At 62.7% G+C, this 24,054-nt stretch overlaps 2 protein-coding genes across 9 annotated transcripts; one reads left to right on the plus strand and one right to left on the minus strand.

The window, feature by feature from the left end:
* Positions 1-368: 368 nt before the first annotated feature.
* On the plus strand, positions 369-21,924 carry SNED1 (sushi, nidogen and EGF like domains 1). Of its 8 annotated transcripts, none has more exons than XM_074911804.1 (33): positions 369-704; positions 3,867-4,154; positions 4,768-4,908; positions 5,611-5,773; positions 6,687-6,812; positions 6,948-7,061; positions 7,777-7,890; positions 8,139-8,252; positions 8,388-8,504; positions 8,790-8,915; positions 9,158-9,262; positions 9,716-9,829; positions 9,978-10,094; positions 10,580-10,696; positions 10,783-10,899; positions 11,166-11,279; positions 11,374-11,547; positions 11,684-11,797; positions 12,659-12,772; positions 13,171-13,284; positions 13,372-13,485; positions 14,106-14,402; positions 15,565-15,748; positions 15,841-15,953; positions 16,479-16,757; positions 17,164-17,308; positions 17,634-17,716; positions 18,497-18,583; positions 18,840-18,956; positions 19,400-19,490; positions 20,069-20,152; positions 20,412-20,449; positions 20,798-21,924. In XM_074911804.1, exons 1-32 carry the CDS (start codon positions 501-503, stop codon positions 20,446-20,448), a joined length of 4,338 nt encoding a protein of 1,445 aa, XP_074767905.1. In that variant the 5' UTR covers positions 369-500; the 3' UTR covers position 20,449; positions 20,798-21,924. The 8 variants fall into 8 exon arrangements, with proteins under 8 accessions (XP_074767905.1, XP_074767906.1, XP_074767909.1 ...); XM_074911805.1 differs by having other exon boundaries at positions 19,403-19,490; XM_074911808.1 differs by having other exon boundaries at positions 14,340-14,402.
* On the minus strand, positions 21,566-23,942 carry MTERF4 (mitochondrial transcription termination factor 4). Its single transcript, XM_074911812.1, has 3 exons — positions 23,603-23,942; positions 23,347-23,531; positions 21,566-23,270 (listed from the first exon to the last, which is right to left on the minus strand). Exons 1-3 carry the CDS (start codon positions 23,940-23,942, stop codon positions 22,929-22,931), a joined length of 867 nt encoding a protein of 288 aa, XP_074767913.1. The 3' UTR covers positions 21,566-22,928.
* Positions 23,943-24,054: the final 112 nt, after the last annotated feature.

A 24,054-nucleotide genomic window follows, 5' to 3' on the forward strand; every position in this document is an offset into this window, starting at 1 on the left:
GGGGTGGCGGCTGGCCGCGGAGCGGGGCTCTGCACCCACGCCTGTCCTTGGGCGGCGGCGGCTTTTCCCTCGTGGGGGGCGAGGGGTCCCTCCGGGGTGGCGGAGGGTCCGCTGCGGGAGTGCCCCCCCCTCCCGCCGCCCCCCTACCCCCGCCCCGTCTTATTTTGCATGCCACGCCCCCCGCCACCGCCCTCCCGGCGCGCCGGGCGCCCATTGGCTGGCGGCCCCGGGCATATGCAAATCCCGCGGGGGGCGGGGCTGCCGCCTGAAGCAGCCGGGCGCGGCGGCGGGGCGCGGGGTGGCCGCGGGCGCCTGGTCCTGGCTCCCGGTCGTCGCCTCCCGGCTCCGCGCAGTTGCCGCCGCCGCCGCCGCCGCCGCCGCTGCCGCTGCCCGGTTCCGAGCGCTCAGCCCCGCGCCACTCGCCGCCCTTCCCCCGCCGCGCCGCCATGCCGCGGTGGCCGGTGCCGGCGTGAGAGGCGAGCGGCGGGGTCCCGGCGGCCATGCGGGGCCTGGCGGGCTGGGCCGTGCTGGTGGCCCTGGGCGAGTGGCTGTGGGCGGGCGGCGTGGTGCCGCTGGCGGATTTCTACCCCTTCGGGCCCGCGCAGGGCGACGCCGCCACGCGGAAGCAGGACGACGGCGGCTCCGAGCTGCGGCCCCTCTCCGTCCCCTTCCCCTTCTTCGGCGCGGGGCACACCGGCCTCTATGTGAGTACCGGGGGCGGCGGAGATGGCCTCCCCCGGGGCCTCCCATTTTATTTCATTTTATTTCATTTTATTTCATTTTATTTCATTTTATTTCATTTTATTTCATTTTATTTCATTTTATTTCATTTTATTTCATTTTATTTCATTTTATTTCATTTTATTTCACGTTATTTTTTAAACTCCTATTCCATTTGAATGGATCCAAGTGCGTCTGGGTTTCCAGGGGGGCCGTCGGATGGTCCCCTTTTAACTCTGAGCATCAGGGGGGTGACGGCGTGTCAAGGGTTGGGGGGAAAATCCAGTGGGGCCCCCCTAGGCTCGTGAAGTGTGCTGGCCCCCGCGACGCCTGTGGGGGTGCAGTGAGGGTCCTGGCCGTGCCGTGTTGGGGGTGTGGGCTGAAGTTCTCGCCAGCAGTGGGGAGCCCCGGCCTTGGCCTTGGCTGGAGCCAGAAATCCCCACGCCTCGTGGCCTTGGCCCCTGCAGGGATGTGCTGGGGGTTGGGGGGTCCCAGCGGCAGGAGGCTGGGCATGGCTGGCGGGTGAGAGCTCAGAGCAGGCCTGCTGTGGCCGCTGGATGGTGGCCCTTGCCAGGGAGGAGGTGGTGGCCCGGCTCTGGGTGCGATGCAGAATAAACACGGCTGCCCTTTAGCTTGTGCTGCAGCGGGCTTGGTTGGCCACTTCGGCGCATTCTGCTCCCTCTCCTCTCCTCCCTTAGCCTGCCAGGGTGGCCGGGCCAGTGGGACCCCAGCTGATGTGCTTCCCTGCAGCCCCTGAGCCACCCGGAGGGCACTGTGGCCAGAGAGCTTGAGTCACACCTGGCCCATCGTGTCCCCCACAGCTGTGGCCATCAGGCAGAGGAGTAGCCCTGAGTGCCCAGTTGTCCCCAGAGCCTTTTGGGCAGTGCTGGCTCCTGTGCCTGCCCTGCATCCTGGAGTGGGGCCTGTGCCCCGTGCCGGCTCCTGTCTGGCACAGTGAACCCCAACGGTGTCCTGGTCCCTTCTCCCCGGTTTGCCCTGGGCTGACTGATGATCTGGACCGGGCTGGCAGAGGAGAGGGCAGAGCTTTGTCTCGGTGCTGTCTCGGAGCTGGGCTCGTGTCCCATTGAACTGCCTTGGCTCAGTGCAGAAGGTCCTTCGTCCTTACTGGTGTGTTTTGTTTTGGTTTTTTTTCCCCTGATAAAAGTGCCAGCCCTGCCATCAAGTGTGACGAACCTGGTGTTGAGGCTTGAGCCACGGTGGGAGGATAGGGGAGGCTGGGAGAAGCCGGGTGACATGATAGCCCTCCCGTATGGGATCTGCAGCACAGCTCTGGGGTTTGGAGGGGCTGCAGGAGTCAGAGGGGGGTGCATCCCCCTCCCCTGAACCCTCCCAGCTCTGCAGGGCTGGCATGCCTGCGCCCAGCACAGGGGTCTGTGTGGCAGGGCTGGTCCTCCCCGGGGAGTCGCTGTCCCGGTGGGACTGTCCCAGGGCTGGGCTCACCTGGAAACCTCTGTCCTCGAGGGCTGCTGCCAACCACCCCCTCCTCCTTTGCAAAAAACAGCAACAACAAAAAAAGCCCTTCTTGGCTCTGGCTTTCTCCCATCTTGCTTTAATCAGGGGAAGAATGTTCCTCCATGGACACTGCAGGGTTACAGAGGCTTTGGGAAACAGGAATCCTCTTCCCCTTAGTCACAGCAAGGGCTGCCCCGCGTTCACGTTGAGGGGCCGGAGACCCTCCCCAGGGGCTGCACGAGGCCATCACAGCCCCCCCCCCCATCACCCCCAGGCTGGATGTGTGGGCAGCTGGGGCACAGGCACGCTGGCTTCGGCATGGCTCCTGCTGGGATGTCGGCTCCCGGCTCCTTGTCGGCACATGAGTGTGACACTGCTGCCTGCCCCTGCCTGCTGGGTGCCAGGGCTGCTCTCTCAGCTTGAGAGCCTCTTGTCTGCACCGTGTCCCCCTCTTCCCACCCTGCAGCCCAGGGACCTGCCTAGCTGGCGCTGCCGGAGCCAGGCGTTGCACGATGGGGAGCTCAGCTTGGGGGGCTGTGTGCTCCTGCCTGTCCCCCTTGCAGGCAGGGAAACAGCAGCTGGGAGCTGCCTGCCCCACTGGGGTTGCTGCTGTGGCAGTGTGCTGGCAGGATCTCCTCCCAGGAATTTGGGGGCTGAGAGCGAGAGCGTTTCCCTTTGATCCCTGTCCTCTGACTGCCTGCTCGGGCAGCAGTGCCAGCAGGGGTTTTCCTCCCCTTCGTCATTCCTGCTGTATCCCCAAGCCAGGAGGCAGCACTCCAGGCAGCAGCATCCACGATCTCCAGCTTCTTTCCCTGGACTGAGGGCCTCTGCCATGCATCTCTGAGCCAGGCATCTCAGGGCCCTAATAGCCCCAGTCAATTCACAGAATCATCAGGTTGGAAAAGCCCTTGAAGTTCCTCCAGCCCAACCGTGAAGCTCATGCTGACAGTTCCCAACTCCACCAGATCCCTCAGTGTTCTGTGAATTAGTGCTGGGGAAGGGCTCGGCGCTTGAGTATCTTGTCCTGGGTGTCTGGCATCTCTGGCTTTAACGAGAGCGGCTTGCAGAGGCCCAGCCAGCCCCGAGGGCTTTGCATGGGATGGTGAGGCTTGATCACCTGAGGAGCCGTGAGCTCACTTGGAGCACTGTGCATGCTGGCGGCAGGATTGCTGCCCTGCGAGGGTCCCCCCACCCCGGGCTGTTGGTAGCCTGGCTCGGGCACAGCAGCGATGCTCAGCCCTAGACCCCGGCCCCACAGACTGTGTGTCAGCTGTAAGAGAGCAGGGAGGGAGCAAAACAGCCTCTCATCCCCGCCAAGAGCATCGGCACAAGCGCACTGGGCACTGTTTGTTTAAAGCACCGGGGCTGCCGCAGTTTTCTCAGCTGTTCCCCCTTCCCTGGCCCGGCCGCCGCAGAGAACAGGGCTGGGTTTGTTCAGGCAGCTGCCTCCCTGCAGCCGCACTCCAGTGAGCAAGCGGCCGGGGTGGGGGGCTGCGGGCGTCGGGGCACGTCTCTGCTTCCAAAGGCAGGAAGGGGAAGCGCTCCAATATTTGTGGAAAGCAGAGGGGTGGGGGGGAAAGAAAGGTGAAATGGAAAGCGCCTATAAAACATGGATTCCTGCCAGCAGCAGGAGTCAACTGTGGCTGCCCGTTTCTTTCCCTCCCTCCCTCTAGGTGAACAACAACGGGATCATCTCTTTCCTGAAGGAGGTCTCCCAGTTCACGCCGGTGGCCTTCCCCATCTCCAAGGACCGGCGCGTGGTGGCCGCTTTCTGGGCGGATGTGGATAACCGGCGGGCAGGTGATGTGTATTACCGGGAGAGCACTGAGCAGCCCATCCTGGAGAGAGCCAGCAGGGACATCGTGCAGTACTTTCCTGAGTTCCCAGGGTTTTCCGCACAGTGGGTCTTCATTGCCACCTGGTACCGAGTGACCTTCTTCGGGGGCAGTTCGTTTTCACCAGTGAGTAGCTGGGACAGAACAGCCAGTAGTTCAGGGGTAGGGTTTTTTTAAAAGGAATCTCCTACTGGAGTTTTGGTGCCTTCCGTGGCGGTGGTGCTCCTGACACGTGCAGCACGGAGCCCTCAGCAGGGCTGAGCTGACCCTGGTGGCTCTGTTGCGATGCCTTGCTATGACAGAGCAGTGGCAAAACCAAAGCCTCCTCTCTGTGCTGCACGGAGGCTGCAAACTGCCAACGCCCCCCTTCTCAGGCAGCGGCATGACAGCGTTTGCCTGCTTGCATTTGCCGTGCAGCCATGCTGAGGAGCCGGTTGTGGACAGGGTTTGGTGCCTTTCTTCCAGAGACCTGATAACCACAGTTCTCCCCACTTTTCCAATTCCTCTGGGAGGAGAAGCAAGCTGTTCTGCTGGCTGGGGTGCTGGGTGGGGGATCACAACACCTTAGGGTTAAAAATAATTAAACCCAACTGCCTTTTCTAGCAGAGGAGGACTGAGGCTCAAAGAAACATCCCTTTGTTAAATGCTCTTTGCATCATTTTATTTTCTGACTGTGTTTTGTCTGGCTCATCTGCCCCACTCCTGCCTGCTCACTGCTTTCTTCCCCTCCCCGCTGCAGGTAAACACTTTCCAGATCGTCCTCATCACGGACGGCAAGCTCTCCTTCACAATCTTCAACTATGAGTCCATCACCTGGACCACGGGTATGCACGCCAGCAGTGGGGGGGACTTTGCTGGGCTCGGCGGCATTGCAGCACAGGTAAGCAGCGAACGTGGTCCCCTGGGCGCCCAGGTAGTGCCTCCACCCTGCCAGCTCGTGGCTCCTTGTTTGGGTTTTTTTGGAGGTGGAAAGCCTCCCCCTGCTTTTTTTTTCGTTTTCTTTTTTTTTTTTTTCTTTTTTAAAGTTCTTAAATATCCATGTGTACTCTGGCTCCCAAAGCTGAGACCATACAGGGGGCTTTGTTACCCTGAAACCACAGGTCTTTGCCTTGGCTGCTGCCTCTTAGTCCCTTTTCCTTCCTAACCTCAGCCTTTAAGAGCAGCTGCCGCAGCCAGCACAGTTTTTGCTCATATTTTTATTTCATCCTTGTGTGCGTTGTTGTGTTTAAGGGAAAAAAAACCCCACACCCGCAAAAACCCCAGTACCTGTTCGAATGTGTGAATTTACCAGCAGTTGTTCCGTGCCTGGCTGCCTGCCTGCTAGCCTGCAGGATGCTGCAGGTGGAGAGGAAGTGGATGGGTTTTGAATCCCAGGGGAGGGGCCAAGGGGGCAGGGTGACCACTTCACCTTGTGCTGGCTGTCATCTCAGCGTGTGGCTGAGCCCTGGCAGGTGGAAGGGGACAGCTGGTCCAAGAGTTGCCACTGGCTGTGCTGAGTGGCAGGAGAGACGAGCCCTTGTGCTCCCACTGCCTTCCCTTCACGCTGGTGATGTCTCTTTACCCTCTGCCTTTGTCCTCCCAGGCAGGTTTTAACGCTGGTGATGGAAAGCGCTACTTCAACATCCCTGGATCCCGCACTGATGACATCGCTGACGTGGAGATGACGACAAATGTGGGTATCCCCGGGCGCTGGGTGTTCAGAATCGATGATGCCCAGGTGCAAGTGGGGGGCTGCAGCAATACAAGTAAGAGGACAGCAGTTAGGTTTATTTAACTCCCAACCCAACCCCACACTGTTCTCCAGCCCTGTCTTTCCCTGCCTCAACCCCCACCTCCACAGGGTGGAGGAGACGGCTCAAAGGACTTGGGGAGGGTGGGGAGGCAACCGTGGTGGGGCTGTCCTCAGCACCTGCGTGGCTGGGGACGGCACTCACGGGTGCCCCAGGGCTGGGAAGGGGCTGGGAGAGCAAATGGGGAGGGGAGGAAGACTTCGGAGACAAAAAGAGCTTGCGGGGAGCCATGAGGGAGGCTGGGGAGGAGGTGAGGGCGCACAGGCGGGACCCTGCTGCCAGGCAGGGCAGGGCACGAGGGGCTGGCACCCTCGGGGGATGCGCACGTCCGTAAGTCCCAGGAGGCTGGAGCGAGCTGTGTGGAGGGCTCCGAGGGTCAGCCTCCCCCCGCGGGGCTGGGGTGCCAGGGCTGGGCCACATGCCTCACCATGGGGGTCCTGACACGTGCCCCCCTGAGCCGCTGGCCTTCTGTTCCTCATACTTGCTTTCCCGGCCATGCTTTCCCCCCCATGGTCTGTGTGTGTCTCGCGTTACCAGTGGGTTTTCTGTACACGGGCTCTCCCATCCCCCTTTCCCTCTCCCCCGCGTGATAAGCGAGGGCACGTCCATGTCCCCCTGGCCAGTGAGGCTGACCCCATGCAGCCTCTCGCCCTCACAGAGGAGGAATAAAACTGCCACCCTGTCCTAGAGGAGCCCGCAAGGAGTGGACCCTGCCCTGCCATAAGGCAGGCAGCTTCCGTGGGCTCCCTGAGCACCCTGGGGAGCCGGGTGGGCGCAGGGACAGGCCCTGGAGCTGGTGTGGCTGGAAGGTGGCGGGTGAGCCCTGCTGGGGTGCGAGCTGACAGGGAGGCACCACCTGTCCTTACAGCCTCCGTCTGCCTGATGCTGCGGCCCTGCCTGAACGGGGGGAAGTGTATCGAGGACTGCATCACAGGGAACCCCTCCTACACCTGCTCCTGCCTGGCCGGCTTTACCGGGAAGAGGTGCCATGTTGGTGAGTGCTGGCCCCGTTTCTGACACTCGGGGAGCAGGTCTTGCTCCTGGAGTCACCGCTGCATGCTGGCAGGCTGGCTGTCCCCACGGCTGTCCCTGCCCTGAGCTCCTGTCCCCACCTGGGGCTATGTTTCAGATGTGGATGAGTGTCTCTCCCACCCGTGTCAGAATGGAGCCACCTGCCTCAACGGGGCTGGCAGCTTCAGCTGCAGGTGCCTGCCAGGCTTCAGAGGTGCCAACTGTGAGACGGGTGAGTCCGGAGACACCAGGCTTGGAGGGCTCTTCAAGACTGGGGCTCCTGCAGCAGCTGCTGGGCTCCAGTGGTTTGTGACAGCCAGCTTGGATTTCAGCTCGCTGCAGGCAGAGGAAACTTTGCTCTGGCCATGAGCCCTTCCTGCCACTGGCAGCCTGCTCCGCCGAGGGCTTGGCTTGGCACAGCCGCCAGCACCACTCCCCACCACTGCTCCCTTAGTGAGAAAAGCTGGTGGTTTGTGCTTAAACAGAAGTCTCAGAGGCCCTGCTTTCGCAGTTGATGCTCTGGTCCTGAGCCCTTCGAAGCCATCGGGGACTCTCCCAGTCCCAGGCAGGGGCCGTGGTGGCCGGTTTTCCCCACCACTGGCCTCCGCCCACCGGTGGAAGTGCCGCCAAAGCATTTGGCTCCTAACAAGTCTCTGTGCTGGTGGAGAAGGCGAGCAGGGAGTTCACTTTCGGGGAAGGGAGGGAGGGAGAAACGCCCAGCACAGCGCGTTGGCATCCAAGAGGCACAGGGGGATGAAAGGGCTGAGCTGCCCAAGGAAGGGTTTTGGGAAGAGCCGTGCCTGGGTACATGGCTGCCATCTCCTGCCGGAGGGTGTGTTGATGGCTCCGAGCTGCCGGGCCCTGTGTGTGCAGAGGATGCCATGTGCTGGTCCTGAGCCTGGGCTGATACCCCCCTGCATTTTCTTTTTTTTGGGTGTCCACTGCAGAAGAGTCACCATGTGAGAGCAGGGTGTGCCAGAACGGCGGGAGGTGCCAGGTGGCGAACGGGACAGCAGCGTGCTTGTGCCAGCCGGGGTACGCAGGGGAGGACTGCCAGACAGGTGGGTGGCAGGAGCTGGCTCACAGGGGACACAGTGACACTTCACAACTGCCTTCCTACCCTGTTTCACCCCTGGAGGGGAGCACTTGGTGTTGCCAGTGGCACTGATTTTTTTTTTTTTTTTTTTTTTTTAATTTTTTCCCTGGCCATCACCTTCTCCCTCCGGAGCATCGTTCAGGATGGGAGGCAGTGGGTGAAGCGGCAGTGTCTGTGCGTGGCCTGACTGCCCCTCACGGCCTCCCCTTGCAGAGGTGAACGAGTGTGAGTCCAGCCCATGCCTGAACGGCGGGCACTGCGTCGATCTGGTCGATAACTACACCTGTGTGTGCCTGGAGCCCTTCGTTGGACAGCGCTGTGAGACAGGTGCCTGCTCCTGCCTCTGTCCCACGAAGGCCCAGGCCAGGGAATGTGTCCCCCATGCTCCCAGTGGCCATAGTGGCTCCTCTCTTGGAGCCAGGCTCTGCTCATCACTCACTCACTTGCTTTTCCCCTGCCAAGACTTGTCTTCCTGCGAGGACCGGAGCTGCCGGAACCGGCAGACGTGCAACTACATCCGCCCCGGCCGCTACATCTGCACCTGCTCCCCAGGTTATTATGGCAACAACTGCCAGTATGGTGAGTGGAGGTGCGCCTTGCCCAGTCTGGTACAGGAGCTGGTTTGGGGGGAGCTGGGCAGGAAGGGGCAAGTGGTTAAAAAGGGGCTGCATCAGCTGTAGGCAGCCCTGAAAACTGGGGGGCAGGGTGTGCCGAGGGGTCATGGTGCTGCCAGGAGGGAGCTCCTTCCAGCGGGCTGCTCGGTCGTGGTGGAGTCTCTGTGGTGAAGCCCGGCTCCCCCAGGGCCAGAGGGTGTTCCAGCCCCCGGCTGGCATGGCTCTGGCTCAGCCTTCCCCTTCCCCACAGGTGGGCCGCGCGTGCCCGGTGCCTGCCTCTCCCACCCGTGCCAGAACGCAGGCAGCTGCCTGGAGACGGAGCAGGGCTATGTCTGTGAATGTCAGGAGGGCTACACTGGGCAGGACTGTCGAGACAGTGAGTACTGGGGGGTCTCTGGTGGGGTTTGACATCTTTAGGGGAGCTGTTGCGGGGGCTCCTGGGCTGAACAGTGGATCTGTCCCACTGAACGAGGCTGTACCTGGGTTCTTGGGTGGGGGGGACTTGTGGTTGCTCCCAGCCTGAGCTCCTCCTGTGGGCAGCATCCGGCAAGACTGCTTGGCTGTCCCAGACCTGTAAGCAGGAGGGGTCCTGGGAAGCTCACCTCTTCTCTCTTGCAGAGCTCTCGGAGGGATGCGAGTGTCGCAATGGAGGCAGTTGTCTGGAGGGGAATGTCACCATCTGCCAATGCCCACCTGGGTTTTTTGGTCTCCTCTGTGAATTTGGTAGGTGAGGGCTTCTCACTCACTGTGTCCTCCCCAACCCCGGGATGCTTGAGCCAGACAGGCTGCAGGCAAGCCAGGAGACACTCTGCCTGTGTCTGGGCCTAGCATGGTACCAGGGGCATACATTGAATTTGAGCCTGAAAATGTCATTCCCTGGTGAGGAAGCAACACTTCCGTTTCCATTGCTCCCCCTTGAGCTGTGCCTCTCCCAGCCCCTGGCTCCAGCCCAGACCCCTGGGTGGGGAGGGAACCACAGCCTTCACATGCTTGCTGAAGCTTGCTGGGCATGCAGGCTGGCCCCTGCCATTCGCATGTTCTGCAATGCAGGGTACAGAGAGTTCTCCCATCTCATCAGACCTTGCAGTTAGGAGACGCCTGTTTCTGGCCAGGCAGCTGGCTGGGTGTCCTCCTGCTGCCGGCTGATGGAAGCCAGTGCTGGCCGTGTGTTTGCAGAAGTCACTACCACGCCGTGCAACATGAACACGCAGTGCCCGGACGGCGGGTACTGCATGGAGTATGGTGGGAGCTACCTCTGCGTCTGCCACACTGACTACGGCACCAATCACAGTAAGTCTGGTCTGCAGGGGTGCAGGACTAACTCAGGGGCACAAGATGGGGTTGGGGAGTGAGCAGCTCCCCACAGTCATCAGCTGGGGACCAGTCCTCATGCCCCTGGTCATACATCCTCAGTGATGCTCTGTGTTTGGCTCTGCAGCAATGCCATCCCCCTGTGACTCGGAGCCCTGCATGAACGGGGGATCCTGTGAGGTTCACGACGACTCATACACGTGCGAGTGTCCTCGAGGCTTCCTTGGCAAGCACTGTGAGAAAGGTACCTGCATGGAGCAACCTGCCAGCCCCGGGACCTTGCAGGGGATGGGAGAAGCGCTTGGACCCCTGTGGGAGATGAGTTGCTGCTCACTGAGCTGCAGCTGGAAGCGGGTGCAGGTCATCCCATCCCATCCTGCAGGGTGGAGGGAGGATTTCATGCCTTCCTTTGCAGCCCCCAACAGTTGCAGCAGCGATCCAAGTTGTGTTTCCTGCACAGCACTATCAGTGCTGGAATTGTTTCAAATGCCTGAGCTTCTGGCCTCAGGAGCAGCTGCCCGTCCCCTGGCATCGTGTGTCCACGTCCCCCCAAGGCCCTGGCACACATCTGTGCAGGTGGTTTCATGGTGCTGCTGAGCTCAGGGCTGTGAGGCCCGGGCGCGCTCAGCCTCCCCGCAGCAGGGGGTTTGGTGGGGCCCTGGTGGGGAGCGGTGGCTCTTGGGGTGCCAGCAGCAGCAGGTGACCCTGCTCTCGCTGCTCTCTCTGCAGCCAAGCCACGGCTCTGCAGCACAGGGCCCTGTCGCAACGGGGGCACCTGCAGGGAGGCAGACGGCGAGTACCACTGCACCTGCCCCTACCGCTTCACTGGCAAGCACTGCGAGATCGGTATGTCCTCCCCGGCCCCCGCCTGGCGGGGACGACCCGCAGCCATCCCGCTCGCTGCTCAGCCTCTGCCTGCGCTCTGCCCCCAGGTAAGCCGGACCCCTGCGCCTCGGGGCCCTGCCAGAACGGGGGCACCTGCTTCCACTACATCGGCAAGTACAAGTGCGACTGTCCCCCAGGCTACGCCGGCCGGCACTGCGAGATCGGTAGGTGCGAGCAGGGCACAAGCAGGGTGTTCCAGTGTGGGGGGCCGCCTGGGGAGGTGTCGGGGCTGCTGCTGAAGCCAACAGCCACAGCGGCAGTGAGCAAGCCTCGCTGCTTGCTTGGTGAAGCCTCTTCCCTGTAATTTGAAGTGCTTCGACAATTCCCTGCACCCTGCTGGAGGGCAGGGCCATGCTGCTGGAGGGAGAAACGGGCTGGCTGTGGTTTGTGGGCTCTGCCAGGTCTGCAGCTCTTTGCTCTGCTCTTCTAGTGCCCTCCCCGTGCTTCCTTAGCCCCTGTGAGAATGGTGCTACCTGCGAGGACCTCGGTGGGAACTACGCTTGCACCTGCCCGCTGGGCTATGTGGGGAAGCACTGCCAGTCCGGTAAGGGCCTTGTGCTCCCCTGCCAGCCAGGGGCTCGGGGTGTCTCTGCAGGCACTGCTCAACACCCCCCACCCCCCCTCCTGTTTCTCCCCAGAGGTTGACTGTGGTGTCCCCAGCGAGGTGAAGCATGCCCAGGCCTTTTTCAACTCCACCAAGGTGGGCTCGCTGGCTGAATACCAGTGTGAGCTGGGCTACACCCTCAGTCAGCACAACCACCCCCGTGTCTGCCGCTTGCCAGGCATCTGGAGCGACCCCCCCGAATGTGATGGTGAGGAGTGCCGGGGAGCAGCCGAGCCCTGGGGTGCCATCCCAGTGGGCTGTGGTCACAACCACGGCCTGGTGACCCCCTCCCCTTCCTGGTGCTCATGTCTCTTGCCTTCTTTCCCCGGCCCAAATACCCGCAGAGATTGATGAGTGCCGGTCCCAGCCCTGCCTGAACGGTGGCCGGTGCAAGGACCACGTCGCAGAGTTCCTGTGCCTGTGTGAGCCGGGTTACACCGGCCACCACTGCGAGTCGGGTAAGAGTCGGGTGTACTCCAAGGCTGCCATGGGCAGCTGTAGCAAACCCTTCCTCGCCCTCCGGCGCCCAGGGAACAGCAGCAGGCACCAACCCCACAGCCAGGAGCTGGGCTGCCTGCATTCGTGTACGCTGGCTTCAGTCTCCTGTCTGTGCGCTCAGATCAGCCCCTGGCCAGCGGAGGGATGGGCCGGCGGGGAGATGCAGCTCCTGGTTGGGTGGAGGAGCAGGCAGGGGCTGCAGGGGCACATGTGCTGCTTGTGTCCCCCTGCTAACAGGTGCTCTGTGGGGACCCCCGTCACTGACGGGGCAATGGGGTCTCCTGACACACGTTAAGCCTGTGCAGAGAAGTCCCAGATCTCGAGATGTGGATGGGAAGTGCCTTACATGGCTCCAAAGTTACTGGCCTAGAGGTGCAGGGGGAAAAGCAGCTTGCAGTAGCACATTTCTGGCTGCACTGTGCTCCTGCTCCTGTGTGCACATAATTGTGGTTGCGTGTGGGTGCTGGTTGAAGGGGGTGACAGGCAGCACGGGGACTGATGGGACTGTGGCAGGCAGCTCTAGCCTGGCTCCTTGGCAGAGGGTGGTGGTGGGAAAAGATGGGATGTCTGGCACAGCCCTACACTGCCAGCTGTCCCCAGGTTTCCCTGTGGGCGCATCCCCATGGCCAGCTTCTGCCACAGCCCCCACGCAGGGGCAGTGGGTTCTTGATGGCCTCAGGAGTGGGGCTGTTCCTGGCTGGTGGGCTTAGGGGTAGCGAGCAACTTGGGGAGGGTCTGTGCTCTGTGGGAGAAGCGCTGCCCCTCCGAGCCCCCCAGCCCCATCGCTGTGCTGAGCCAGCACCTCTCCCACCACTCCCCAGATGTCGACGAGTGCCAGTCAGAGCCCTGCAAGAATGGTGGGACCTGCCAGGACCTCCCTGGGTCCTTCGCTTGCCACTGTCCCGAGGGTTTTGTGGGGACCCAGTGCGAGACAGGTAGGGACTTGGCCTTCCTGGGGCAGTGGGAGGCTGGACCATGGGCACCAAGCCAGGTGGCTGGTCACTGTCTTGGGCATCTTGACCCTGAGCCATCACCCCAGGTGCTCGTTGCCTATTGTGCCTTCTTGCCTGTGGTTTTGGGGGCAGAGCTGAAATTGCTCCGGTGAGGAGGGAGTAAGGAGCAAGGTGTCTGCCAGCAATGGATCCCCTTTTGAAAGCATCCACCCCCTGCCAGGGGATGCAGCCACTGTGACACTTGGGTGGGATTCTGGGTCCAGAGTGGTTTTGCCGAGCCCCAGGCTGCGCGTCCATCCCACTGCCCCCTGGGGGTCGTTGCTGTCACTGTTGGGCGTGCTGGGGACCCCCACTCACTGCTGGCCTCCTCCCACCTCCAGAAGTGGATGCTTGTGAGTCGGGCCCTTGCCAAAATGGAGGGGAGTGCAAGAGCTACGGGGGCTCCTACCTTTGCATGTGCCCGGAGGGTTTCTTCGGCTACCACTGCGAGACAGGTGAGGTGGGCAGGGTGGTTTGGCACAGGGCAGCCGCTTGGCCAGTCGTCGCCACTAACGCTGCCGGGCCCGGCGCCTCTCCTGCAGCCAGCGACCCATGCTTCTCCAGCCCCTGCGGGAGCAGAGGCTATTGCCTGCCCAGCAACGGCACCCACAGCTGCACCTGCAAAGTCAGCTACACAGGCAAGAGCTGTGAAAAAGGTAAAGGCCCTCAACAGCGGCATCAGGACGTGGCGCGGGGCTCGACGCCAGCCTGGCGATGGCTGCTGCCCGGGAGGGGCTCGACACCGGCTGGGACCAGCAGCGCTCCTTGAGGCGGGCAGGGCTGGGGCCTCGCCTCTGGGGGACAGCCCAGGCCCCACCGACGCGGCGGGCGGGTGCTGACGTGCCGAGCCCTTGCTGCGGGCACCGGGCTCGGCATGAGGACGCTGGGGACAGGTTTCCCTGGCCCCCTGCAGCCATGGCGATCCCTCGGATGCCCTTAGGAGGGGAGGCCAAGGCGTCTGGGGGAAGCCTCTCACCACCCACACCAGCCTCCCCGGGGCCCCTCGCCCCACCTCTCTGGTGCCCTAGGCTCGGCAAGCGCTCGGCCGCTGGTGCTGCCAGGTCACGGTGGCTGGGAGCGTTCCTGGTGTGCTGGCTCTTCCCGGGCCTGCCGGGCCAGCCGTGGCTGGTGCCCACGGGGCCCCTGCCAGGCACGCCGAGGGAGAGAGCAAGGGCCCTGTCCTCCGTCGTTGCCGCTCTGCCTCTTGCTGCTGGGGTCTGTTCTCTAAAGATTCATGGCGTTACCTCTCCCCTTTGCTTTTGCCCACACCCTGAAGAATTGCTGCCACCAACCTCATTAAAGGTGGAAAGGGTGGAGGACACTGGTGTGTTGATTTCTTGGCACCCTCCTGAGGACGCAGCCGCCAGGCAACTCATTGACGGCTACGCCGTGACGTACGTATCCCTCGACGGCTCTTACCGCAGGACAGATTTTGTGGACCGAAGTCGTTCTGCCCACCAATTGCGGGCACTAGCCTCCGGCAGAGCCTACAATATTTCTGTCTTTTCAGTCAAACGCAACGTGAACAACAAGAATGATATCAGCAGGCCCATCATGCTCACCACGCGCACTAGTGAGTAGCGTCCCAGGGGGATGGCGGTTGGGAGCACGCGTGGCCCCACAGGCGCCAGGGCTTGTGCCGTCTCCTCCCCACCACCGGCCCCAGCCGCATCCCGGGCCTGTGCCGAACCCTGGTGGGTTTGGTGGTGCAGATCCTGAGCCCCAGCCTGGGGCCTTTGGAAAGCACTCGGCACAGAGAATTGCTGTTCTCTTTGCTGTGAGTAAAAGGGGACTGAACCTGCCGCTGCTTGCTGGGCCTCTGCCCAGTGGTGAGGGAGCCAGCAGTGGGACTGCTCCTGGATCCTGTTCATCAGGGCCAGGCTGCTCCTGCCACAGCAGTTACTCCTTGTTACTGGGCCTGGGGTAGTGTGAGCCCCCAGTGCTGCTCGGCTGAGCTGGCAAAGCCCCCACCCCAGCCAGGCAGCAGGGCCGGGTGATCTTTGCTGACAGTGAGTCCTGTGGATGAGTTGCTCTGCCATCCAACTGGGCCTGGCCTGGGGATGTGCCAAGAGGGCAGAAGTTGGCAGGGATCTCTGCTTCACAGAGGGAAGTGATGCTTCTGTGGGGATGTGGGCAGGCAGAGCAGCTGAGGTCCTGCTTTCTCAGGCAGGCAGGTGTAGAAATCAAGTGCAAAGTGAGGATGGAGGGGATTAGACCTAGAAACCCTGCCCTCTAATGAGAAGGGGATGGCAGTGGGAGAGCCTGCAGGTCACATCCCTCTCAGCAGGCTGAGACTGAGTGAAAGCCCAGGGGAAGAGAAGGCTGGGTGCTGGGCACAGCAGGGATCTGTACCCCTGGCCACTGCATCTCAGGAGATCTTGAGAGAGAGGATAAGGGCAGTGAGAACCAGGCTCAGGACCGTCGCCTTGGGGCACGCAGCGGGCTTAGGGTCAGCCCAGGCCCTGGAGCGCTGTTGGAGCTGGTGGGGGCTGGGGCTGGAGGAGGACAGCCTCAGGGATGCCATGGGTAGCACGAGGCCTAGCTGGCTGCCTGGCCACGGGTGGTGAGGATGGGAGAGCCTGAGTCCAGCAGGGCAGGTAGTGCTGAGCTGCTCCTGATGATGAAGCCGATCCAGAGGGGCAAGCAGGACCCCCCTTGTGAGGGCACAGGAAAGGGATGGGGCCACCTGTGATGATGTGTGGCTGACCACAGCCCTCTCCGTTTGCTCTGGCCAGGACCGCGTCCGGTGGAAGGCTTTGAGATCACAAACGTGACAGCCAGCACCATCACGGTGCAATGGGCTCTCCACCGGCTCAAGCACTCCACTGTCAGTAGGGTGCGTGTCTCCATCCGCCAGCCGGGGGACCTGGCAGACCGCACCGTGGAGCTGAACAGCAGCGTGGCCAAGTACACCTTCCTGTGAGTGGGGTGGCAGGTGGGGACCGGGCCAGCTGGCCCTCCCCCCAGGCTGTCTGGCTTACCCCTTCCCGCCCTGCCTTCCTCCTCCACAGGGACCTGCAGCCAGGAGAGAGGTATGTTGTCCATGTCACGACGCTGAGCGGCCTGGGAACAGAAGACCACCCCTCAGAGAGTCTGGCTACAGCCCCCTTCCACGTGTGGACAAGTGAGTGTGGTCACCTTTGCCACCCCCCCTGCCACTGCGGAGGCCCTGGGGGCTTGGCAGGCCCAGGGCAGCCGCAGCTCGTGGTCAGCAGGAAAGCTGCAGGGAGGGGAAGGTGCGAAAGCCGTCAGCCTGTCTGGCCAGCCCGGCGGGTGGGAGGCGTGCAGGCGGCCCTCAGGAAGGGCAGGCGAGGCAGCAGCGCATCCCTGCCTGCCAGATGTTGTTCGCTGCCCAAGACCAGCATGAGCTCAGCCCCATGCAGAGCCCACACGGGCCTGATTCATCCCTGGCTGTATGGCGGCCAGAGAGCGAGGGCCAGACCTAGGTGCCAGGGTGAAGCGAGGCTCTGCCCGCCTTGGTGGGAACATGGCGCTGCATGGCTGGAACCGGGCTGAGGGCTGGCCAGGGCACAGCCAGGCAAGCTGGGGCCCTGGCACACGTGTAAGGCAGCGTGTGAGCAAGGAGGGCAGTTGTCACTCAAGGACACCAGCGCCGACCCCTTTTCTCCCTGCCTCCTGCCTGTCCTAGGGCCTCTCCCCCCGCAAAACCTGACTGCCTCCCGCGTCACCGCCACCTCCGTGTCCATGGCGTGGGAGCAGCCACCCGCCGGCGCCGTGGAGGGGTACATCATCAACGTCACCACTGCTCAGAGTGTGAAGAGCCGCTATGTACCCAACGGGAAGCTCGTGTCCTACACGGTGCGGGACCTGCTCTCCGGGCAGCGGTACCGCCTGTCTGTGACGGCTGTGCAGAACACGGAGCAAGGCCAAGTGCACAGCGAGCCCATACACCTCTACGTCACCACCCGTGAGTGCCTGGCTCAGCAGGGCTGGGGTGCTGCCAGTTTGCTGCAGTACAAGGGAAGCGATGGGCTAACGCAGAAGCCAGTTGACCAACAGAGTAATGAACCCATAGGGACTTGCTCCCCCAGAACCAGGTGCCTGCAGCAGGCTATGGGAGCACGATGCGGGTCCCCTGCAAAGGGAGGTAGGGGTTGCAGGGTGCTGCCTCCATCTGCAGAGGCCAGATGCAGAGTTATAGCTCTGTGGTGCTTGATGGGGACTGGCACTCGTGGCCCAGGTATGTGGAAAGTGTGTACATAGCCCCAGAGAGTGCTAAATGGCAGCCTGGGGATGAGAGGACTGGCTGTGAGTTGTGTTACTGTGCTGACTCATGGCCTGCCTCCTGCTAAGCCCAACCCTTTGGTCTGCAGTGCAGAGGGATGGGACTCCAGAGAGACGGTGGAGCCAAGCTGGACACCCCCGGGTCCTGCGCAACAGGCTGCCCCCAGCCTTCCTGCCCGAACTCCGCTTGCTAGCAGATCATGACACAGCTGAGGAGCCCTCACCAGCTCCCAGGTAGGTACTGCTCCAGCAGCAGCACCCCTGGCTCTTCCACTAGCCCTTGGCCCAAGGATTGGGCCCTTTTCCCAGCTCCTGTGTCTGGCTACACACAGGGTTGGACCATACTCCTGCTGGGGTGCAACCTTTTTGCCCGCTCACTGGGGTCCTGAGCCAGGCAGGCCCTTGCCCTCCGAGCAGGTCCCCCCACGCTGCCCACAGCTGAGCCCACGGGACTCGCACCAAGCCTGGTGCCACCACCGAGTGTTTTTGCCTAGCTGCCTCCAGCCCTAGTACGTGGGGCAGCTGTGGCCCTGTACCCTCATGGCTTCCCTTGTCCCAGGTTCACCGAGCTGGTGGATGGCAGAGGGAGGATCAGCGCCAGGTTCGGCACTGTGTTGGGCAAATCGATCACTGTGAAGACACGTAAGTGTTCTGCTGCTTTTCTGGTCCCCTCCTGCCACCCATTGCTGTCTCCTATGCCTCCCCTCAGGACAGGGTGGCAGCTGAGCAGGCTGCTGTAGGGCTGTGGGAGCCACAGAGGAGGGCGGAGTCCTCTCGCCTCTCCCTGGGCAGACAAACTGCTTGCTAGACCCCTGCCTAGGGAGAGGGGTGATGCACAGCCAGTTGGGGAGCCCAGAGGCACCCTCACTGATGGGAGGCAGTGCTGGCTGTGGCACGGGCTAGCCTTCTCCCCTGCCAGCAGCAGCAGGAAGGAGCCCAGGCAGGGAGCCTGCAGCCCTCCAGCACAGCCCCTGCCTGCCCAGCAGCCTGAGCCTCCACCACCAGGCACAGCCTCACACTCGAGGAAGGTGCCTGGGCAAGAAGCCCTTTGCTAGTTGAGGACTAGCCTCCCATTTGCCATCCCTGGAACACCAGGAATACAAGTGCCAGCCCAAGGTATCCCACCAGGCCCAGGACCCCCACACTGTGGGGCAGGAAAGGGGCCTGGCACACCTGACGGCAGCCCTGGGCTCACTGCATGTCTTGGCTCTATCCCTGCCTCCTCAGGGCTCTGTGTCCCACAGCTCTCTGGGAAGGGCAAGGTGGTCACCCTAATTCTAGGGGTGCCAGCTGGGAAGGGGTAAACCATTGCCTCAGGCCTGAGCAGCCCCCTGATGCTGCAGGCAGGCTGGATCCCATTGGAGGGGCTGCCTTTGGGTCTGGCCCTAGCTGGAGGTGACATTTGACCCTCTTGTTACCCAGAGCTGGAGGCTCCAGTGAAGCTGGAGAATGTGGAGGTGTCCAGCCAGGGCAGTCTGGCACTGCAGCTGCACGAGGCAAAGAGCAAGAGTAAGTCTTGGGGGGGGGACACACAGCAGCGGGGGCCCAGCCCAGGCCCCGCAGGCAGGCTGGGTGCTTGGCACCAGCCTGTTCGTGTTGCTGCCCTGCCAGGAGGCACACCAGGAGCATGATGTGGGCTGCTGCTGGCTGCCCTGTCCCCGCTTGCCTGCTCACAGCTCTCCCGAGGAGCACCCTGGCACGCCGGGGTGGGGTGGGCAGCTCGGTGCCACGGCCCCAGGGTCTGATGGCCGTACGTGTTTTACAGGCGGGGGGCAGAACTGCTCTGTGAACCCGTGCAAGAACGGAGGCACCTGCGCCAGGGAGGCCGAGTCCTACCACTGTGACTGCCGCCCGGGATTCAAAGGCCGGCTCTGTGAGCTGGGTGAGTGCCACGCTGCTGCCGCAGGGCCAAGCTCCCTCCCGCAGCTGCATGGCGTCTGCCCAGCCACAGGCCCCCGGGATGCAGGTCACCCAGCAAAACCCTGTCAGCATCCAGCTCCTCCTGCCCGAGGGGGCTCCCACCATGCCCGCGCTCTGCTAGAGAGGGCTGTGCTGTGCCAACAGCAGAGAGAGGGGCTGCGCTCTGCTCTTGTCAGTCTGGGCAGATCTGGGAGCCCAGAACTCTCCGTGCTTCTGGCCCAGCCCTCTGTTTCTGGCACATAGTTATCTAGGGACTTTGCTGCTCCTGGCGGGGCAGCTGCTGAGCCCAGCCCTCCCGGACAGCAGAAGGGAAGCTGGGGGGCCTCACTGGCCCCTTGCCACGGGGCACAGGCAGGCAGGGCCAGAGATGGGCTTGTTGATAGCTCGCCTCTCCTGTTCCCCAAGCAGCCTGCAAGAAGGTGCCACACTCGTGCACGCGGCTGTACTCGGAAACCAAGTCATTCCCCGTGTGGGAAGGAGGTACCTGCCACTACCTGTGAGTACTGCCTGCGGGTTGTGCTCCCCACTTCCCCTTGTGCTCAGAGCCAGGGATGTCTCGGACCCTGGTTGGCAGCTGCCCCCTCCCCAGTGCAGGCTGAGCGGCCTCATGTGCCCTCGAGAGCCCCAGGGCTGCCCCCCCAGCTGCGTTTCAGAACAGGGTGTTGCTAAAACGACAGCCCCGTAGCCGTGTTACCCACCTACACGGCAGGGAGGTTGGACGTGGCGTGCTGTGACCCTCAAGCAGCAGCGGCTGCCCTGCCCGCTGCTTGCCAGCCCAGCTCCTAGCTGCCTCTCCACCTGCAAGCAGAGGGCTGGGTCCAGCCCTGCTGCAGTGCCAGGGCATGGGGGCCTCTGCTCTGCCCTCCACCCCCTCCCAGCCTTCCTGTGGGGGAGGCACAAGGGCCTGGCTCTGTGGCATCAGCCCGCAGGCATGGCAGGTTCAGCCCCATTCCCACCAAGGCAGCAGCTTGGAAGGAAATGCAGGAGATCCCCCCAGCCTCCCCCATCACACTTGTAAAAGCAGATCTGTCCCTGTTATTCCTTACAACTTGCCCCTCTGCTGTGTGTGTGCAGGTACAGGAGAGTCTACAAGGTACACCAGGACATCTGTTACAAGGAGAGCTGCGAGAGCACCGGTTCCGAGAAGACAACCAGCAGGTACAGCCAGCAGCAGCGCTCCAAGTGCGCTGGCCTTCCTGAGGCCCAGGACAGGAGGACACAGCCAGCCTGTGTCACCGAGCGTGCACAGGGGTGCCCAGGCAGGGGGGTGGACTGGGAGAGGGGTTCAGGCGCCCTGTGCAGAATGGAACATGAGGAGCAGGCCCCCAAGGGTCAGGCAGCAGCTCCGCACAGCCTCCCTGAGAGTGATGGCTGAGGGCCTGCGGAGCTGACCGTGCTCTCCTCCCTTCTCTTTCAGAAAACCAAGCAACAGTCACACACTGAAGAAGCCATAGAGTAAGTACTACCTGCCTGTGGCTGCCTGTGCCCCCACACAGGGCACTGGGGAGAAGGGTGGAGGTGAGAGCGGCCCAGGCTCGTGCTGCCGTGTTGAGGGGGTGCGAGGGCTCTCCAGCTGCTGTGCTGGCCAGGCCTGGGCAGATGGCTGAGGGCTCCTGGCTGCGGTGGAGGAGCAGAAGGCGATGCTCAGCTTCCTCGCGGCTCTGCAGCCCCACTCACGAGAGATCCCTGCACTGGGCCCGGTTGCTGTCTGCCTGTGCAAGGCAAAGGCTGGAGCCCTGGGAGGCACACAGGGTGGGAAGCTTTTGGGGTGCACCAGCTCATTCTTTGCCTGTTCCTTCACAGGGTTCAAAGCAGCAGAAGCTTCATCTTTCCACATCTAAGAGCTTTTAAAACACCAGGAAGATCAGATCTGCTCACTGCGTTGAACACAGCGTTGAACACAGCGGGGGAACCTTCCTGCCTGGCATCAGCCTCTCCTTCTCCTCCAGGCCGTTACAGACCCGCAGCCAGATCGGCATGCCGAGCAGCCCCTCCTCCCTTCCGGGCCAGCACTGCCTTCACTCTGGCTCGCCTGCCTCCAGCCGCCTCTCTGCCCCCGAGGAGCTGCACACCAGCCTATGCAGCAGCTGGCTGGTTGCCCCCTGCAGGGACCAGCCCTGCTCGCCCCACAGGAGAGAAGGGCTCCCAGCTCTGCTCAGGCAGCGGCAGGGCTGCATCCAGCTCCTTGCCAACAGCATCTGCACCAACCTGTTTTCATAATCCAAGGTTATAAATTACCTATAACCCCCCAATAAAACAGTTTAATGCAGACCAAAAGAGCCTTAGCTATCACCTGAAATGTGGCCCACAGCAATCTGGTTGGAGGAGGCCTTCCCGATGTAGAAAAGTTAGAACTGGTGAGCAGCTCCCCGGAGCAGCGAGGCGAGCGCCAGCAGTGGAGGTGCATCCCTGTCTCCTCCACTCTAGTGGAAGAAATTGAGGCAGCTTCTACTGCCTGCCTTTTTTTTTTTTTGCTTTGTAAACAATCCCTGGTTTTAACCAAATTTCCAGCTCAGAAAGCAACAGAGCACCTAGAAAGAACTTAAAAGTGATCTGTAGGGTGAAGTTTGTCAGCGGAGGTGTAATACCGTGATTGTTCTGATGCTAACTGCCTCCAAGCCAGGGCAGGGCACAGCGTGGGCTCAGTGAGAAAGCGAGCCCCATGTGCCACCCCCCAAGCTGCTCGCAGCGTTTGCGTTCCCCGTGGCACCAGCTGGCACTGGGATACCAGTGCTGTGTTGTTTGCAGAGGTGAGGAACAGCATTCAGTGGCTGCCCAACCACCTGTGGCAGGGCAGGCAAGGAAAAAGTGTAGCTTAGAAATGTTCCTAGTTTGTGTGAGTTTGTATGACAACACTAGTTAAACATAGATTTGTGTATTAACGTACACAGTGTATATTATAAATTAATACATACCAGAGATATATCATAGTTATGGTATAGAGTGTTATTTCCCCAGCAGTGTGGGGGGCATCCTGGAGGGGCAGCCTTCCCCTCCTGCGAGCAGTGCAGGGCACTTTGTGTCGAGCTGCAGCCTGGAAAATGCTCTTGGAGCAGAACAGGCCCAGGGATTTTGGTGTTTCGGGCACCACCCTCTTCCTCCCGGGAGCAGGGTAAGAGTGCTCAGCCTGGAGTAGCAGCTGCTGAGGCATCGGGCAGCAGCCTGGGAGCAGCAGGGAGGACGTAACGCCAGGGCCAGCAGGCCATTGTGATGCTCCCCTCCTGCTGCGGCTCTGCTCCCCGAGGAGAACTGGAGTCGCAGCTGGACATGCCTCGTTTCCCTCCAAGGCTGCCGGATCCCGCTCCAGCCCCGCTGCCCCATGCAAGCAGAGGAGTCCTGCCTCCCCAGGGCCAGAGCAGAATCAGAACTATCCACGAGGGATGGGAAGGGCTGGGGCCGTGCTCAGAGCATCTGCACCCCTGCCTGGATAGCCGAAGCACCAGCCCGGCCCTGCGGCGGTGGAGCAGCCGTGCCCGCGGCTGGTCCGGTTTCAGCGCAGCCCCCGGGCCCGGAGGGCACTGCCCCGGGGCCCGTCCCCGCAGCGAGGGGCAGCACAGTCCCACTGCAAGCCGGCATGGCACCCCGCTGCCTCCTGCCCCATGTAATGCAGCCAGGAGGTTTTAACCTAGCCTTGGAAATAAATTAGTTATTTCGGTTTGATTTTTTTTTTTTAAATAAAAACACTTTATGGAAACTGGATATTTTTAAAAGTAGTTGCTCAACGAGGAGGAAGGAGGGTTACTGTTGTAAATCCAGGGGATTTATTGCTGCCCCTCCTTGGGGACCCCTGTAGCTGGCAGGATGGCAGGTCCTGCAGCCACCATGGCCCGTGCCGGGGTGGGGTGGGGGCCCAGAGACCCCAGGATGGCTGTGGGGCTGGGGAGGGCACCAGCAGGGGGGAGCTCGGGCACCTTAGAGCCTCACCTCCTCACTTCTAGGCTGTTTTACTTCCTTCGCTATCCAAGTCTTCCTCGTCCTCTTCGTATAGTGCATCCCTGTCCTCCTCCTCTTCCTCCTCTCGAGCCAGCATCTTCTTGAAGACCTCATACTCCTCTGTGGTGGCGCAGGCCAGGCTGCCCAGGAAGTCCTTCTCCGGGAGCTGAAGGATGTCCTTCAGCTTTGGGTTATCGGTCTTGGTCTGGCCTTTGTGCGGGGTCTGGTAGAAGCCCCGGCGCTCCAGGAAGATGTGCCGGTTCCTGAGCTCAGCGAAGGGCATGTGGAAGAGCCGGGCCTTCACCATCTCCTTCTGCCGGAGCCCCATCCTGAAGTAGGCGTACTGCGGGCGGGGCGGGGGTCACCACCGCGGCCCCCGCCCCGGGGAGCCGCCGGGGAGCCCCCCCGGCCCCGCTCACCTGGAAGTGGTGGTGGAGGCGGTGCGGCTCCTCCAGCAGCACCCCGGGGCAGGTCCCCAGCACCTCCCGCAGCTGCTCCGCCGTGAAGAGGCACCGCTCCCGCAGCAGCCGCACCGCCGCCGCCATCCTCCGCCGGGGCACGGTGAAGAGCTGGGGGCAGCGGCTCAGGGCCCGGCGCAGCTGCCCTGCGGGCACCAGGGTGAGCGCACCGGGCACCCCCGCCGCCCGCCCGCCGCCCGCCCGCCGCCCTCCCTACCTTCGTCCAGCCCCAGGCGCCGCAGGTCCTCGGCGCGCTCCCGCAGCCGCTCCGTCGGCATCCGCAGCAGCGCCGGGCTCCGCTCCAGCAGGCCCAGGGCGGCCTCGGCGCCCAGCCCCAGCAGCAGCAGCTGCGCCGCCGCCGCCTCCCGCCGCTGCGGGCCGAGCTCCGGCTGCAGCGCCAGCAGGCGCCGGGCCTGCTCCTCGCTGAAGCCCATGGCCCGCAGCGCCGCCGCCCCCCCGCAGCCGCGGCGGGGGCACAGCCCGGGCGCGGCGGGGAGGCCCCGGGCCACCGTGGCCCGGCCCGCCCGCCCGCCGCCGCGCAGCAGCCACGCGGCCATGGCCCGGCACGGCGCGGGGAGGAGGAGCCGCAGGGACCCCCCCGCACACCCCCCCGCACACCCCGCCCCTGGGCCGGGCCGCTTCCCCCAGCCGGTGCTGGGGCGCCGGCAG

The sequence above is a fragment of the Athene noctua genome, chromosome 8, assembly GCF_965140245.1.
Source record: "Athene noctua chromosome 8, bAthNoc1.hap1.1, whole genome shotgun sequence".
NCBI lineage: Eukaryota > Metazoa > Chordata > Aves > Strigiformes > Strigidae > Athene > Athene noctua.

What these genes read in the sequence shown, in the direction of transcription:
- SNED1 (XM_074911804.1), top strand. Translation starts at nt 501, where the DNA reads ATGCGGGGCCTGGCGGGCTGGGCCGTGCTGGTGGCCCTGGGCGAGTGG. An exon ending in AGGCAAGAGCTGTGAAAAAG is followed by an intron (nt 13,486 to 14,105) that starts GTAAAGGCCCTC and finishes CACACCCTGAAG; the next exon opens with AATTGCTGCCACCAACCTCA. An exon ending in GTGGCCAAGTACACCTTCCT is followed by an intron (nt 15,749 to 15,840) that starts GTGAGTGGGGTG and finishes CCTCCTCCACAG; the next exon opens with GGACCTGCAGCCAGGAGAGA.
- MTERF4 (XM_074911812.1), bottom strand. Translation starts at nt 23,942, where the DNA reads ATGGCCGCGTGGCTGCTGCGCGGCGGCGGGCGGGCGGGCCGGGCCACG. An exon ending in GCGCCTGGGGCTGGACGAAG is followed by an intron (nt 23,532 to 23,602) that starts GTAGGGAGGGCG and finishes TGGTGCCCGCAG; the next exon opens with GGCAGCTGCGCCGGGCCCTG. An exon ending in GCCTCCACCACCACTTCCAG is followed by an intron (nt 23,271 to 23,346) that starts GTGAGCGGGGCC and finishes CCCCGCCCGCAG; the next exon opens with TACGCCTACTTCAGGATGGG.